Raw genomic sequence first — 18,341 nt, forward strand, 5'->3', positions numbered from 1 at the left:
ACTGTGGGTTTTTTATTGCAGTACAGACATACGAAAGTCAAGTTAGTGCTTCTGGTTTGTGCATCACTAGATTCCATACCCCAAAAGCTGCCAGTTATACCTGTACATCACTTGTCCTCAAAATTATACCCTTGGCTACACCTCTGCTGCTACAATAACCTGAACAGAATATTGCATTTAGTGGGCTTGCACAGGTGTAACTGAGAGCAGTATCTGAAGACACTAGAGGGCAAAGCCAGTTCTGTTGATGTGTGAACACGGAAGAATCCAGCTCCCGAAGCTGGACAGCTTCTGCGGTGCCAAAAGAACAGTAAAATCTTGCTCTCGTTTACATACAAAAGGCCTACATCAAAAACATTAACATTGCGAACTGAAGCAACTGAAATGTAGAACTGCCAGATTTAAGGTTGCCAATTACAACCCAGGTTCAATCATGATAGTCTGTAATACATGAACACATGCCCCCACCCCCTTTTTTTTTTTTGGTCACAGGACCCTTGCCTCATTCAGTGCACAGGACAGATGTTGCTCAGAGACTCAATCAGGGTTGTGTAGTGAAGGACGCTATTATCTATAGCATCCCAGCCTTGTTTGTTGCAGAAGTTGGAAGGTGGGTAGTAGCAAATGAGGCAGGGGACTCATAGTTACAGCAGTTGAATGCTACCCTGGAAAATGATTCCATTCCAGCCTCCACCAGATAGCTCTTCCTGATGCTGGGCAAGTCATTTAAACCAAACTTCTCCCAGAGGGTCACTATGTGTTCCTCACGTTCTGGGTGCCCAACATGAGATACATGGGCCCTGACAAGCACTCATTTTTGCTACTGAAGTCAGGGGGAAGCTGTGAATACACAAAGTGCTGAAAAACAAGAAAAATCAGGCCCTGTGGAAAAAAAATATGAAATGGTCACAGAAATAGTTCTGATGATGCATAAGCACCAGGGGCTCAAGCAGAGTTTATATAGGCAACCTTAATTCTGGCATTTCCTAAATATTAGTGCTTTATTTTTGTTTTTAAAGTAGGAATTTTTTTTTTTTTAAGAGAGAAAAAAGTTCAACATGATGAACTGTGTAGTGAGCACCACATGGGTCATCAGCAGAATTGGAACTTTTTAAGTTGTCTTTGTTTTTAATAAAGACAAAAATCCTGGAGTGTTACATTTAGTTTCTGAACTTTCTACTGTGTTCACAGTTTTTGTGAAAGTTTAACCCTTTAAAAAAGTTTACTCCAAAGGCCTCATGCATTTTCCATTGCAGTGGGAGAAAGTACAGAACCTGTTTATTCAGTTCAGGGAATATGCCAGGGGTAAGTTCCATCAAGGTGGAAGCTTTTCTACCTTTGAGAATGCCCCCCACAAGCAGCGGTGTATTAACGCCTAGGCCAGCAAATTTATAATAGCAGCCAGAGGCTGCTTCTCCCAGCACCTGTTTGCACCCTCCACCCCCAGCCCTGCCCCAACTCCACCCCTTCCCCGCCCCTATTGGTCCCCTTCCCCAAACCCCCACCCCGGCCCCACCTCCTCTCCTGAGCGTGCCGCGTTCCCCCCGCTACTCCCCTCCTTCGCGAAGCTGTTTCGTGCACAAGCACAGGCAGGGAGCAGGGAGGAGCAGGACCCAGCAGCGTGCTCAGGGGACGAGGCGGACTGGAGGTGAGCTGTGGCGGGGGGGCCGGGAGCTGCGGGGGGTGGGGGGAAGGGGGCAATTATTTCAGGGCCTGGGGCAGCAAAATCATTAATCCACCACTGCCCACAAGCACATCCATCACAAACTAAAAAGCTTTATTGGAATATCAAAAGTTTCATTAACAGGATCATCCTGTAATACAAATATAGATGTAAGAAGTGCAGAAAGTAGACTATTCTTAAGCACTGTACCTTGGCAGGCTATCTAAGAATATCCCACCTTTATCAACTAAACAGGCTGAAGGCTGGCCAAGCTGAGAAGCCATTTCAGAACAATCTGCCAGTGACATGGCTGCGCAGACCCACTCTCTCCCCTTCTTACCAGTGGTGCTGTATGAGACGGATACTAGATGAACAAAGGCTCTGAAGCTTCCAGTTCTTCACACGGATGTCACTTCTCCCCCGAACACCTGGTTAAGCTTTAGTCACTTTGTCTCATTATATTATTTGAGTCTGGTTAGGGGAATACTGTACATTTACTTTGCTGCTCTTGTTTTGAGAATTCTGGATGCTCACAGAGTAACTGCAACTTTCAAGAGATGTAAGTAGCAGAGATCACCTTCTGCAGAGAAAAGCTTGGTAGAGCTACTTTAAGATATGTACACATAGTACTGTAATTACAGCATAGATTGGTGCTTGCATGGAACCAAACCCAGCAAGATAGGGCAACTCTCAGAAGCACCTTTATTCGGCATCTGTAGATTTATAGTGATCGTCATCCACAGTGGAATAGATGTGTCCCTCACTGCTAAGAAATTCAACCGCTTGCCTGAGGAAGAAAAAACCACCATTTCATTATCGACAGCTTCTTTTTGGGGTGCATGTCCTCAGATCATTGCCACTGCTCTCCTCCAGCATCCCATGCAAATGCCTCAGCAGCCCTTCCTCCACAGCAAGCCCAGTTGCTCCGTGTGTCAAAGGGAAACGAAGTTGTTCAGGATGAGCACACACCTTCCCAAGGGCAAGCCTACGTGGCCCACCCAATAGCTTCCAGCCCCTGCCATCTATGGGAGGAAAACACCACCACTTAACATTGTTCAGCTAGAGGAAGTAGCTATGGCTACCTGTTGCAAACTGAGATGGGATATGGAAAATGGCAAGATTTAAAATGACATGCTGAGCCCCACCACCTTCCCAACACTCAGGGAGGCTGGGTCAGGCGAGGAGAGGGTAAGAGACAGTAAGGAAGAAAAAAGCCAGTCCACCTCACTAAATTCTGCCTGATATCCAGGATATGCAAGATGGGCTTCAAATTCAAATACGTAACAGAAACAGACATACTGTCCATACTACTTTCAGTCACAAGTAACTTACACAAATGTAAAAACAGTATTACAAGGTGATACAGCTCATCGGTGTCCCACTCAACCCCAGCTACTCAGCTCATCTTGCTGAAGTTTTAAGAAATGTTTAGATCTGGGCTGACACCAAGCATGAGAAACTGGTCAGTGCGAAAGGAAAGTGTGGGAAGATAATGGATCTTGCTCTATGTTAACGTGGAGGGAGGGAAGGGCAGGGGGTACAATACTGCTGTGGCAGAGAAGCCAGGGAGTGCATAGTAAACAAACATTTCAGGATATCAAACTGTTTAAAGACAGTGCTGTTCTGTCTGGGATAGACCCATCCCTTTCCGAGAATCTTCCCAGATAAGTTGAGTTTTTAGCAAGATCTCTGGAATTCACCTTTAAGCCTATTAAGTCCTCAGATGAAATCATTCTGTGACAGCTACCTGCTAAAAGGGCACCTCTGTTTTAGAGAAGTCTTTTCAAATTAACCTCTATTGTGAATAATGGATGAGAGTGAGTATCCCACCAATACCTTGGTAATAGCAATGCACCATTAATTCTACACAGATATGCTGAGGAAAAAGATTCTTGACCTGAAAGAATTAATGGGATGTATGCCCCAACACTCACTACTGTTCCATCCATCAAGTTAAGTGAGGCTACATCTGGAGTCCCAGCACTAGTGCATGCTACAGTGAGCCAGTGCATTTCTTTATCACACTCTCTGTTTGTCAGGTACTACTAAGTAGGTTCAGGGAAGACAGCTTTGGTTTCCAGAACATCCTTTGTCTCTATATACTTACTTGATTGTTATTATATTGATGTTATGTAGTTGGGATTTCAGCTCCTTCAGGCTCAAGCCTTCTGGATCAGAGCAGCTTTTAATCAAATTTAACACCTGACAAAGTAAGAAGTTATAGACATGGTTAGCAGTACACTCAAGAGCACATCAGACTCTTCCATTTCATGTTCCCACAGACTTAGGTAAAAAACTCCAGACAGCATTGCCTCCACTCCATGCATGTTGCTATTACTGAGCACAAATTTATTGCCTCCATTTGCAGAATGCTTGCAACTTTTCCTATTACTGGAGAGTCTGAAGAGACATTCCTTCCACAGGGAGAGCTGAATTCCATTTCTAGTTGCAGCTCTTGAGTCTGCCATAAGTTTAGCACGACTTACTACCTTCAGGCTATGGCTGAACTCCCACCAGTCAATGGAAGGGTTACAAAAAAGATGAAGGCTAGAATATGACCTTTATGTAATAACTAATCTTTGATTTGTCCTATATCACATTGCATTCATCATCACTCAGCGATTGCTGTAATGGCAAATTACTGTTCACACATACCTGACTCTGATGTGCTGTAAGTCCATTCACTGGCACACTACTACCACATCCATAGCTTGCCATATCACCCATTCCAAAGGAGCCCAGAGACTGAGGCATTTTTGATGTTGTCTAAAATTACAGAATAAAACAGTTGTGGTCACAAGCTACTTCAAGGCCACAATAATAAGACAGAGTGATCCCAAATAGAGACTAGTGGAGGTTGGCTGTACCACAGTGGCAAAAATCTCTCTGGGAAAGCCAGGGTGACTGCATCATGATCACAGCAACCTCCTACTTCCTGAAGTTATCTATGCTGCCACATTAAACCCCACTTCCTCCAAGAACCTCTTATGGAGGCAGCCTGGAACATTGTTCTGCATAAGGGCTGGAGCAGAGAAGAGACACAAGGACATACCATGATGCTTTTTCTGAGGACCATATGTGCATTGACGATTTCCAATAAGTGTGTGGTGAACTCATTCATATCTTCAAGAGGCATGATCTTAAATGCTACCAGGCTCTTCTTATTCTTTTGGAGAGGAAAAAAAGCAATTGGGGAGATTACAACACTAGGAACGTGTTTAATGTATCTGCAAAAACACATTGCAACCACAGCCCTAAAGAGCAGAGGGACAGTGATGGGAACGGTGTTTGTTTCCATAAAATCAGTGACAAAGTTATGGAAGTTACCCCTAATCTGAAACTTCCCCAGGAACAGATTCACATTATATGAATGTGACAGACCTTCATGGGAGTAATTTATCTCAAAGATATACCACCACCCCACCCCAATAGCACTGTACAGTCAAGGTGGCAGTGGCTGTCCACAGCAGAGAAAGAATCCTGGAAAGTCCAGTATACCAGTGCCCATTTAAAAGCAGTGTTAATACTATATAGAGAATTAGAACTCATCCCCTTTTTAAAGTTGTATTAACAGAGGGGCAAAATAGTGCCTTTTCTTTTAAGTCAGAAGTTTGAGGGGAAAAAAACCGCAGAGGCTTGCTTTCAAGCAAACTAGTATCTGTACTGTGTTTTACATGTACAGTGCCATATAAGTGCTTATTATGTTACTGAAATGACGACTGCTCAGCTCCTTTCTTCGGCTGCAGTCTTGCTGAGGCAGGAACCATACATTTGTGTGGTGCCTAGCACAATGGGTTCCCCAGTAACCTGAGTGGAGCCTCTGGAAACTACTACCATACAAACAAAGGCATCATATGAGCGACATTATGAGAGGTCAAAGTGATGCTGAGAGATTAGATATTGGCGCCAATTACTTTAGTCAGTAGCAAACAACTTGTTGAGCCATGCAGCATGACTTGAAGGTTCTCCTCTCTCTTGCATTTGAGAAGGGGACAGTTTGAGGGGAGAGATTTTCCCCTTACGTTTACTATTGCAGATACAGTGGCAGGGGTGGGTGTAACTAGTTACTAATCTATGATAAAAATGAATCGTGTGCATGTCATGTTGGATGGAAATATATTTGTTGATATGAATTGTTATCAGGGTGTCTGGAATGGCCACCTATTAATGCAACATTTGTAAGAAGGCAGAATAGTTAGTAGCCAAGCTGGGAACAGATTCCTGAAGGCAGGCATTGGCTGTGCTGGTAGGTGACAAGGTTTGTCTAAAATTAAATGTTGCCTCTGAACTGTGTTTCACCAGGGACCTGATCAAGCCTCACTGAAGCCAATGGAGCTGCTATAGACTTGGGTGGAACACAGTCAGGCTCCCAGACAGGATGCAATAGAATCCCTAAGCAGGCCCTGTTAGAAGCAGCAGATAGGGAGCACCAAGCCTTCAGCAATCACTTCAGCCTCGCTATTTAGAAGAAGTCATACAAGTAAAGAACAGGATTCTACCTGGAATGATCGAAGATGACCAGCCACTTTCACGTAAGTTCCTGGGGGCACCACAACATTCTCACTCCCTGCCTCCTTATAAAGGGGGTGGGGGTGGGGGGGGGGAGAGAGAAAAGGAGAAAAGATTTGCTTAGTCCTTGTATTTCCTTTCTCAGTTATTAGCAATATTAAGTTACATAAAGAGAGACACCCATCTTTTTTAAAAAAGCTACACATTCCTGTTTGGAAGTTCTCTTACCTACTCATAGAATCATAGAATATCAAGGATGGAAGGGACCTCAGGAGGTCATCTAGTCCAACCCCCTGCTCAAAGCAGGACCAATCCCCAACTAAATCAACTATTGTTGTTACAAGTAACCCTAATGATCACTGTAGCTGAAACAGTAGGAGAAAACATGTCTCTATTTGTTTACATTGTGCATTTCACAGCACTTTGTTTAGTCAGTTACACTATGTCCTTCATACAGTCAGTTTGCCCCATTTCGACGGTCTTTCATATAGCAACAGGAGAGAAAAAATGTTTTGTACACGAAGATTCAATTATACAGCCATATACATTGACTGCAGGTCTTGGGGAAGACATAAAACCGCCTCTCATTCTGCTGACTGCACTTCAAGTTTACAGCGTCTAATTGTCTCAAACTTGCTCACCTTGGCTAGGTATTGCCTGTAGTTATATGTTGTAACGTCTCTTAAGTGTCAGTCAATGCCAGCCTACATTACTATATTGGTATGGGAGAGTCTAAGGAAACTAGAGACATGCCTTAGTTTAAGATAAAGTGGTTTCAGGATAGAGAGGGATTCCATCTCTTCAAATGATAAGCTTAGTACAGTGACTCTCAACCTTTCCAGACTACTGTACCCCTTTCAGGAGTCTGATTTGTCTTGCATACCCCAAGTTTCACCTGACTTAAAAACTACTTGCTTACAAAATCAGACATAAAAATATAAGCGTCACAGCACACTATTACTGAAAAATTGCTTCCTTTATCATTTTTACCATATAATTATAATTCAATTGGAATAAAAATATTGTACTTACATTTCAGCTCTCTCATGAAAAGCCAAAGAGACAACACCCTCCCAGTTATACCCAATCAGGCAAAGTGTGGATTCAAATTTGTATCTCCCACATCCCGTATAAGTGTCCTAACTACTGGGTATTCTGGGACAGATGGACATCTCTCCCCCCCCGCCCCCGGAACATTCAGTGTATAGCATACTGAGCAGTATAAACAAATCATTATCTGTATGAAATTTTAGTTTGTACTGACTTCACTAGTGTTTATGTAGCCTGTTGTAAAACTAGGCAAATATTCAGATGAGCTGATATACCGCCTGGTACTGCTAAGTATACCCCTGGTTGAGAACAAACTGGCTTAGTGTATGTGAGAATAAGACAAGCAACTCATCAGTGTACATGTTTTAGGCTTGCCTAAGCACAGCCATGTATGACACCAGTAGGTAATCAAACTAAGTCCCCAGAGGCACCAGGAGTGTTTTTATTTTTTAAAAAAGGGAAGGGGAAGAGGAAGACGTGCTCATGTTCTTCTTCAGTTTGGTTAAGGAACAACATTCTTTAAGAACCTTGCCCCATCATCAACATCCTGAAGCATATATATTACAATGTTGGGCGTGCAAGAGAATAATTCCCCAGGAACACTAAATGTCCCTGCGAGAGGGATGCTCTTTTAGGTTTACATAGGTCAGATAAAGCACTGATAACAAGTCTCTTTTGATACAGCCAAATTATCCACTGGGGGATCTCTTCTGTTCTCAGAACACAAAAACTCCCATGCAATAAGTACATGTAGAATAGGTAAAGGAGAATTTTCCAGTGCTCAATAATAGACCTATTCAAAGGAAGTATTACTAAGAAGTACCTCAACATATCTGGGATCAGATCAGGCATTCGTGGCTAGATTCACAAAGGAATTGCCCAGGCATTGCAATGATGGACTCCTAGATCCCTGCTACTTAGTGATATTCTCAGCCCCGAGTTAGACAACCAGGCTTCTCACATCTTATATGGAGAGTTACACATCTAAGACAGGGATTCTCAGAAGCCAGTAAGCTGAGCAGGGAGATGTCTAAGCCAGCCAAGAGTGAAATACAAAGGAAAGAGGCAGGGCTTATGGCCCAGAGGGAAGCACCTGTCTCCGCTCAGGATCCTCAGCCATGAGCCCTCTCCTGGAGTTAGGCCCCCAAGTCAGATAAGCCCTTTCATGAAAAGCCAGAGATATAACTGGGAGGGTGTTGTAACCAATAGTGGGCAAGTCAGGGTCAATTTCCTGCTTCACACCAGGCAAAGTGGGGATTCAAACTTGTATCTCCCACATCCTAACCTAACTACTGGGTATTCTGGGACAGACAGACACACACACCTGAGCCTGGAACATTCACTTGCTTCCTTCCCCACCCCCAGTCTTTTGTGAGGGTTAGACATACTCTGAGCACACCTGCCAGATTGGGCTCGTCTGGCAAGATAGGTGGGGGAAAGCCTAATTTGAGAATTGCTCTGCAGTTTTGGCTTGAACGAGGGCTCCAAGCTGCTCATTAGCCATGGGGTAGTGTCAGGACTGGGTGGCTTTGCACATGCTCACCAGTGGAAACATAAGCACCTACAGGGTTAGGCAGCAGCTGGACAATAGTTTTAAGAATGTCAGTGGCACCTAAATGGATGGTTATAAACTGTTCAGGAAGGACAGGCAGGGCAGAAAAGGTGGGGGAGTAGCACTGTATGTAAGGGAGCAGTATGACTGCTCAGAGCTCCGGTATGAAACTGCAGAAAAACCTGAGTGTCTCTGGATTAAGTTTAGAAGTGTGAGCAACAAGAGTGATGTAGTGTGGTAGTCTGCTATAGACCACCGGACCAGGGGGGATGAGGCTTTCTTCCGGCAACTCGCAGAAGCTACTAGATCGCATGCCCTGGTTCTCATGGGTGACTTTAATTTTCCTGATATCTGCTGGGAGAGCAATACAGCGGTGCATAGACAATCCAGGAAGTTTTTGGAAAGCATAGGGGACAATTTCCTGGTGCAAGTCCTAGAGGAGCCAACTAGGGGGGGAGCGTTTCTTGACCTGCTGCTCACAAACCGGGAAGAATTAGTGGGGGAAGCAAAAGTGGATGGGAATCTGGGAGGCAGTGACCATGAGTTGGTTGAGTTCAGGATCCTGACACAGGGAAGAAAGGTAAGCAGCAGGATACAGACCCTGGACTTCGACTCCCTCAGGGAACGGATGGGTAGGATCCCCTGGGGGACTAACATGAAGGGGAAAGGAGTCCAGGAGAGCTGGCTGTATTTCAAGGAATCCCTGTTGAGGTTACAGGGACAAACCATCCCGATGAGTCGAAAGAATAGTAAATATGGCAGGCGACCAGCTTGGCTTAATGGTGAAATCCTAGGGGATCTTAAACATAAAAAAGAAGCTCAGAAGAAGTGGAAGGTTGGACATATGACCAGGGAAGAGTATAAAAATATTGCTCGGGCATGTAGGAATGAAATCAGGAGGGCCAAATCGCACCTGGAGCTGCAGCTAGCAAGAGATGTCAAGAGTAACAAGAAGGGTTTCTTCAGGTATGTTGGCAACAAGAAGAAAGCCAAGGAAAGCGTGGGCCCCTTACTGAATGAGGGAGGCAACCTAGTGACAGAGGATGTGGAAAAAGCTAATGTGCTCAATGCTTTTTTTGCCTCTGTCTTCACTAACAAGGACAGCTCCCAGACTGCTGCGCTGGGCATCACAACATGGGGAGTAGATGGCCAGCCCTCTGTGGAGAAAGAGGTGGTTAGGGACTATTTAGAAAAGCTGGACGTGCACAAGTCCATGGGGCCGGACGAGTTGCATCCGAGAGTGCTAAAGGAATTGGCGGCTGTGATTGCAGAGCCATTGGCCATTATCTTTGAAAACTCGTGACGAACGGGGGGAAGTCCCAGATGACTGGAAAAGGGCTAATGTAGTGCCAATCTTTAAAAAAGGGAAGAAGGAGGATCCTGGGAACTACAGGCCAGTCAGCCTCACCTCAGTCCCCGGAAAAATCATGGAGCAGGTCCTCTAGGAATCAATCCTGAAGCACTTACATGAGAGGAAAGTGATCAGGAACAGTCAGCATGGATTCACCAAGGGAAGGTCATGCCTGACTAATCTAATTGCCTTCTATGATGAGATTACTGGTTCTGTGGATGAAGGGAAAGCAGTGGATGTATTGTTTCTTGACTTTAGCAAAGCTTTTGACACTGTCTCCCACAGTATTCTTGTCAGCAAGTTAAAGAAGTATGGGCTGGATGAATGCACTATAAGGTGGGTAGAAAGTTGGCTAGATTGTCGGGCTCAACGGGTAGTGATCAATGGCTCCACGTCTAGTTGGCAGCCGGTGTCAAGTGGAGTGCCCCAGGGGTCGGTCCTGGGGCCGGTTTTGTTCAATATCTTCATAAATGATCTGGAGGATGGTGTGGATTGCACTCTCAGCAAATTTGCGGATGATACTAAACTGGGAGGAGTGGTAGATATGCTGGAGGGCAGGGATAGGATACAGAGGGACCTAGACAAATTGGAGGATTGGGCCAAAAGAAATCTGATGAGGTTCAATAAGGATAAGTGCAGGGTCCTGCACTTAGGATGGAAGAACCCAATGCACAGCTACAGACTAGGGACCGAATGGCTAGGCAGCAGTTCTGCGGAAAAGGACCTAGGGGTGACAGTGGACGAGAAGCTGGATATGAGTCAGCAGTGTGCCCTTGTTGCCAAGAAGGCCAATGGCATTTTGGGATGTATAAGTTGTGGCATAGTGAGCAGATCGAGGGACGTGATCGTTCCCCTCTATTCGACATTGGTGAGGCCTCATCTGGAGTACTGTGTCCAGTTTTGGGCCCCACACTACAAGAAGGACGTGGATAAATTGGAGAGAGTCCAGCGAAGGGCAACAAAAATGATTAGGGGTCTGGAACACATGACTTATGAGGAGAGGCTGAGGGAACTGGGATTGTTTAGTCTGCAGAAGAGAAGAATGAGGGGGGATTTGATAGCTGCTTTCAACTACCTGAGAGGTGGTTCCAGAGAGGGTGGTTCTAGACTATTCTCAGTGGTAGAAGAGGACAGGACAAGGAGTAATGGTCTCAAGTTGCAGTGGGGGAGGTTTAGGTTGGATATTAGGAAAAACTTCTTCACTAGGAGGGTGGTGAAACACTGGAATGCATTACCTAGGGAGGTGGCAGAATCTCCTTCCTTAGAAGTTTTTAAGGTCAGGCTTGACAAAGCCCTGGCTGGGATAATTTAATTGGGGATTGGTCCTGCTTTGAGCAGGGGGTTGGACTAAATGACCTCCTGAGGTCCCTTCCAACCCTGATATTCTATGATTCTATGACATGAGTTCCTAAGTACCTATGTGAATCTGGGCCTTTGTGTCTTTTCAGTTTAAAAAAAGCAGTCAGTGAGATATTTAATTGAGTTTAAACTTGTGACATCAGTCTGTAGTCCTGCTGATCAGCTATACTATGGGCTTAGTTTACATTTACAAGGTAAATACTATTTCTTCCATCATTCCTGGAAAGAAAATATCAGAATTCACACTTAGCGTCTCAACGCTAAACCTCAGTTGGTGCTTACATCAGTATCAACCCACTGTCTGACATCCATTGGGGCTGCAGTCATATCATCTATTTTGTAGAGGATGTTGGTTGGTGCTTTCTCTGCCTGTCTGATTATCCCCATGATAACAACCTGCATTGAAAAAGAAACTGAGATCAGTTTACTTGGGAAAAACTTAGGACCAAAGAAGTTTAAGATTTAACACTTACACACCACCACCTTCTCTCCCACCCATTTGCACAACAAATACCTACTCAGCAGCATTTTTCACTTACCTGCGAGATCTCTACTTCTCGGATCTTGAATGTCTCATCAATCTGCTCAGCAGCAAGTAACTGAGACACTGTACATGGCACAATATTCTGGGATCGGGATCTCTGCAAAAGAGAATTTAAAGAAGACTGAAAATTTCACCTTTTGATCTTTGAAAAGAAAAAACAAAACTAGAAATTTTATTTTTCCACAAATTGTAAATACTGAAATACACTTTTTAAAGTCTTAAGTTAGGTACTATAAGCACTTTTACCCAAAGAGTAAGACTGTGTCTCCATAACTTCTGTATGTTTCTTATGAAGTCAGCATAAACCAGTAACACTGTTGTGGTTAATTCTCAGCAAAGCACTTTAGATCATAAGAATATAAGACTAGCCCCACTGGGTCAGACCAAAGGTCCTGCTAGAATCATAGCGTTAGAAGGGACCACAAAGGTCATCTAGTGAGTCTAACTCCCTGCAGGATTTGTTGTCTAAACCATCCAAGACAGATGGCTATCCAGCCTCCTTTTGAAAACCTCCAGTGAAGGAGCTTCTACAACCTCCCTAGGCGTCTGTTCCATTGTCCTCCTGTTCTTACAGTTCAGAAATTTTTCCTGAGATTTAATCTAAATCTGCTATGCTGTAGATTGAACCCATTGCTTCTTGTCCTGCCCTCTGTGGCAAGAGAGAACAACTGTTCTTCATCGTTTTTATGGCAGTCTTTCAAGAATTTGAAGACTGCTATCATGTTCCCCCTCAATTTACTCTTTCCCTAACTAAACATACCCACTTTCTTCAGCCTTTGCTTATACGGCTTGCACTCCACCCCTCTGATCATCTTTGCTGCTCGCCTCTGGATCCTTTCCAGTTTCTTTACATGCTTTCTATACACTGGTGACCAAAACTGGACACAGCACTCCAGCTGAGGCCTAACTAGCCCTGAGTAGAGCAGTACCATCACCTCCTGTGATCTGCATGCTATGCCTCAGTTAATACAGCCTAAAATTGCATTTGCTTTTTTTGCAACAGCATTGCATTGCTGACTCATGTTGAGACTGAGATGTTCAAAGTGATTTACAAATATTGAGGCCATGTCAGCATAATGATTTTTAACTGAGTCTGTGACCAGTTAGTGCCACAGGCAGCTCTAACCATGGTTTGAGTTCACTCACAAATTGATACCTTTAGGAATCACAACAGTTACGTATGGGCTGCCCTTCCTAGTGGCCTAGGCTGGCACACGGTCGTCTTCCTCCTCCAAGTAATAACACTGGGTTCGTTTTTTACTACGTAGAAGGGACAGCCTAACTAAGTTTGCGTAACAGGGTTGTAACAGGCTGTCCTCCTCCTTCCTTACAGCTTTTCCTATGCACTCTTGGTATTGGTCCAGGTGCATGTCCTTCGTGCTCCATTATCCTCTGCTGAGAACATATGGGATAGCTCTCCTAGTTTTCCCTGATACAAACACAGTAGGCAACATGGTAGGTGTTAAGACAAAGGAGTATTTTATACATTCTTTTGATGGGGGGGGGGGGATCCAGAGTGGACACAGCTCAGCCAGGTTTAGTGTAACCAGGTCAGTAGTCATAAAATGATGGTTGCAGCTATAGCACAGCTGTGAAGTTTAATTAAGCCACAATACCCTGTGAGTGAGGTAAATAGCTATTCTGCATGGGGAAATCAAAGTAGAGTATAAATTACTTGCCCAAACTCACAAAACAAATCAGTGGTAGCTCCTAGGCTGCTGTACTCCTCCCATCACTGCTTCCCAATTAAATGTTATATTGAGAAGTTTGTTCCTAACGCTGCACAATTTGTTCTGTGCTAGGGGAGGTGTAGATAACCCTTCTCATTCTCATGACAGAAATGTAGAGACTAAAACTCCCAAGGGGACCTCCCCAGTATGACCAGGCACCTGTGGGCTAAACCCTACTCTCCCATTCTCAAATCCTTATCTGGATTAGGAAGCACCACATACCTGTTTCTTTTCTCCCTGGGTGGCTGCAGGAGATCCAAACCCCCCTGGGGATTGTGTGTATCCCCCACTAATTGCAGACCCTCCATAGCCACTCTCAAAGCCACCTGGGGACGAGGGGAAAGAATCAGGGTTAATAACACAGTGCTGCCAACCCCAAATGTTCAAAAGCCATAAATTACACCCAAAAAAGTCAAGCAATTGGCTTAAAATTAGACAAAATATAGTAAGTTTGGGGGGGTTTATTTACATTATAATTTTTGAGCTTTTGGAGTCATAATTTCAGGTTTTTTCCAGCAACCATGTCCACTAGAGGGAAAGCTGAGATTCTCACATGTTCACATAACTCCAGGAACCGGAGCTTTAAAAAAGCTCCAAATGTTATTCAACTTGTGATAAAACAGTGAGTGCTGGCACCACCGACAAACAACATGAGGCTCCACACTGGAGTTGAGGTGGTTCCATCAGGAGAGACAGGAGGATAACACTCCCCCCACCCCAAGCCTTGCTCCCCAGCCTCCTGTATTTTTAACCTGCACCCAAGTCCAAACCCCATCAAAGCTCAGAGGAGGGACCAGAAAGCTGAGCTCATGGGGATGCCGGGCAGCAGGCCATGGAGAGGAGCAGCAGCCTGGGCTCAGCCATCTACAGGAACCTCACAAGGGAGAGACACATGCCTGCCAGCCCCACAACCAGGAGAGAGAGGAACCCACTACCTGCGCCACCACATCACCCCTCCTGCAGCCCACCACCCAACCTCATCACCCCCTGCCAGCTACTCCCCCACTTCATCACCCCATTCCCTCCCCATCTCACCTGCCAGCTCCTCGCACACTTCATCGCCCCAGCCCCTCCCCCACGACACCACCTCACTGCCCTTATACCCCCCACCGCCCCCTCCCCTCCCCCATGACAGCACCTCACCGCCCTGATACCCCCACCGCCTCATCGCCCCAGCCCCCTCCCCTCCCCCACGACACCATCGATACCTCCCGCCTCATCACCCCAGCCCCCGCCCCTCCCCCACACCACCTCACCGCCCTGATACCCCCCATCTCATCGCCCCAGCCCCCCCCACGACACCACCTCACTGCCCTGATGCCCCCCACCGCCCTCTCCCCTCCCCCACGACACCACCTCACCACCTTGATACCCCCTACCACCTCATCGCCCCATTCCCGCCCCTCCCCCACGACACCACCTCACCACCCTGATACCCCCCCGCCTCATCGCCCCAGCCCCTCCACGACACCACCTCACCACCCTGATACCCCCCGCCTCACCGCCCCCCCACCACGACACCACCTCACTGCCCTGATACCCCCCACCGCCTCATCACCCCAGACCCCGCCCCTCCCCCACGACACCTCCTCATCGCCCCTGCCCCTCCCCCACGACACCACCTCACTGCCCTGATACCCCCCCCGCCCCATTGCCCCAGCCCCTCCCCCACGACACCACCTCACTGCCCTGATACCCCCCACCGCCTCATCACCCCAGCCCCCGCCCCTCCCCCACGACACCACCTCATCGCCCTGATACCCCCCTCTTCACCCCGCCCCTCCCCCAAGACACCACCTCACCGCCCTGATACCCCCCTCTTCACCCCCGCCCCTCCCCCACGACACCACCTCACCGCCCTGATACCCCCCCGCCTCATCACCCCGCCCCTCCCCCACGACACCACCTCACCGCCCTGATACCCCCCACCGCCTCATCACCCCAGCCCCCGCCCCTCCCCCACGACACCACCTCATCGCCCTGATACCCCCCTCTTCACCCCGCCCCTCCCCCACGACACCACCTCACCGCCCTGATACCCCCCCGCCTCATCACCCCCGCCCCTCCCCCAAGATACCACCTCACCGCCCTGATACCCCCCCGCCTCATCACCCCCGCCCCCGCCCCTCCCCCACGACACCACCTCATCGCCCTGATACCCCCCCTTCACCCCGCCCCTCCCCCAAGACACCACCTCACCGCCCTGATACCCCCCCTTCACCCCCGCCCCTCCCCCACGACACCACCTCACCGCCCTGATACCCCCTCTTCACCCCCGCCCCTCCCCAAGATACCACCTCACCGCCCTGATACCCCCCCGCCTCATCACCCCCGCCCCTCCCCCACGACACCACCTCAGCGCGCTGCCAGCCCCTCCCCCGCCGCCTCCTCTCATCCCCCTGCCCGCCCGCCCCGCCTCACCGTGGCTGCTCCACATGGCGGGTGCCGCGGACCCCCCAGACACGCTCGGCTCCTGCCCCACACCGCGGCTCTGCGCGCCACAAGCAGCCACCCAGGCCGCGAGCCCGACACGCAGCGCGCGCAGCGCTCCGGCCAATCGGCTCCCACCGTGGCGGGCGTGGCGCAGGCGCAGTCCGCTCCTTCCGGTCGCTGCGGCCCCGGCGAGCGGCTGAGCCGCCGCCGCCATCTTTGCTGCGGGCGCTGCCCGCTCCGGCCCGCCAGACAAGCTCCGCCCCCGCCCTGGCCACGTGCCGGGCGCGCCGCGGGGTCCCCGGCGGGCGGGGCGTCGCCTTGCCCTGCTGTCGTTAGGCTTCGGGGTTAACGTCGTCTATCGTCCTACCCGCCACACGGCTCGGGCGCGAAACGGGGCCGGGCGCCGAGTCCCCGCCCACGCCCTGCGGACCAGAGAGCCTGGACTCCCCCCCCCGGGAGCCCCACCCCCCGCCGCGTCCTGGGGGCGCCCCTCTGAGCACCCCCCATTCCCTGGGGGCCCCCACCCCCCCGCTGTGTCCTGGGGGCCCCCCTCTGAGCACCCCCCTATTCCCCGGGAGCCCCCACCCCCCGCCGGCCCCCCTCTGAGCACCCCCCATTCCCCGGGGGCCCCCACTCCCTCGCTGTGTCCTGGGGGCCCCCCTCTGAGCACCCCCCATTCCCCGGGAGCCCCCACCCCTGCCGCGTCCTGGGGGCGCCCCTCTGAGCACCCCCCATTCCCTGGGGGCCCCCACCCCCCCGCTGTGTCCTGGGGGCGCCCCTCTGAGCACCCCCCATTCCCTGGGGGCCCCCATCCCCCCGCTGCGTCCTGGGGGCGCCCCTCTAAGTACCCCCCTATTCCCCAGGGGCCCCCATCCCCCTGCTGCGTCTTGGGGGCGCCCCTCTGAGTACCCCCCATTCCTCGAGAGCCAACAACCCCCGCCGGCGCCCCTCTGAACACCCCCCAATTCCCTGGGGGCCCCACCCCCTGCCACGTCCTGGGGGCGCCCCTCTGAGCACCCCCCATTCCCTGGGGGCCCCCACCCCCCCGCTGTGTCCTGGGGGCCCCCCTCTGAGCACCCCCCATTCCTCGGGGGCCCCCACCCCCCCGCTGTGTCCTGGGGGCCCCCCTCTGAGCACCCCCCTATTCCCCGGGAGCCCCCACCCCCCGCTGCATCCTGGGGGCGCCCCTCTGAGCACCCCCCTATTCCCCGGGAGCCCCCACCCCCCGCCGGCCCCTCTCTGAGCACCCCCCATTCCCCGGGGGCCCCCACCCCCCGCTGTGTCCTGGGGGCCCCCCCTCTGAGCACCCCCCTATTCCCCGGGGGCCGCCATCCCCCCGCTGCGTCCTGGGGGCGCCCCTCTGAGCACCCCCCTATTCCCCGGGGGCCCCATCCCCCCGCTGCATCCTGGGGGCGCCCCTCTGAGTACCCCCCATTCCTCGAGAGCCAACAACCCCCCGCCGGCGCCCCTCTGAACAGCCCCCAATTCCCCGGGGGCCCCACCCCCCGCCACGTCCTGGGGGTGCCTCTCTGAGCACCCCCCCATTCCCCAGGGGCCCCACCCCCCGCCGCGTCCTGGGGACGCCCCTCTGAGCACCCCTCCCATTCCCCGGGAGCCAACACCTCTCGCCGCTTCCTGGGGGCTCCCCTCTGAGTGCACTCCATTCCCCAGGAGCCCCCACCCACCCACCCGCTTCATCCTGGGGGCACCCCTCTGAGCACCCCCCATTCCTCGAGAGCCAACAACCCCCCGCCGGTGCCCCTCTGAGCACCCCCCAATTCCCCAGGGGCCCCACCCCCTGCCGTGTCCTGGGGCGCCCCTCTGAACACCCCCCAATTCCCCGGGGGCCCCACCCCCCGCCACGTCCTGGGGGTGCCCCTCTGAGCACCCCCCCATTTCCCAAGGGCTCCACCCCCCGCCGCGTCCTGGGGACGCCCTTCTGAGCACCCCCCCCATTCCCCGGGAGCCAACACCTCTCGCCACTTCCTGGGGGCTCCCCTCTGAGTGCACCCCATTCCCCAGGAGCCCCCACCCACCCACCTGCTTCATCCTGGGGGCGCCCCTCTGAGCACCCCCCATTCCTGGGAGCCCCCACCCACCTGCTGCATCCCCTGGGAGCACCCACTTTTCCCTGGGAAGCAGCACCCATG

General features: G+C 50.4%; 1 protein-coding gene across 1 annotated transcript; it reads right to left on the reverse strand.

Moving 5' to 3' along the window:
- Positions 1-1,756: 1,756 nt before the first annotated feature.
- RPA2 (replication protein A2) lies at positions 1,757-16,334 on the reverse strand. The gene is made up of 9 exons (XM_077838013.1): positions 16,180-16,334; positions 13,981-14,084; positions 12,024-12,125; positions 11,767-11,880; positions 6,163-6,237; positions 4,716-4,829; positions 4,319-4,429; positions 3,771-3,865; positions 1,757-2,450 (listed from the first exon to the last, which is right to left on the reverse strand). The coding sequence occupies exons 1-9, from the start codon at positions 16,193-16,195 to the stop codon at positions 2,366-2,368; spliced, it is 816 nt and encodes a 271-aa protein (XP_077694139.1). The 5' UTR covers positions 16,196-16,334; the 3' UTR covers positions 1,757-2,365.
- Between the last annotated feature and the right edge of the window lie 2,007 nt (positions 16,335-18,341).

Source organism: Eretmochelys imbricata, chromosome 19 (genome assembly GCF_965152235.1).
Source record: "Eretmochelys imbricata isolate rEreImb1 chromosome 19, rEreImb1.hap1, whole genome shotgun sequence".
Taxonomy (NCBI): domain Eukaryota; kingdom Metazoa; phylum Chordata; order Testudines; family Cheloniidae; genus Eretmochelys; species Eretmochelys imbricata.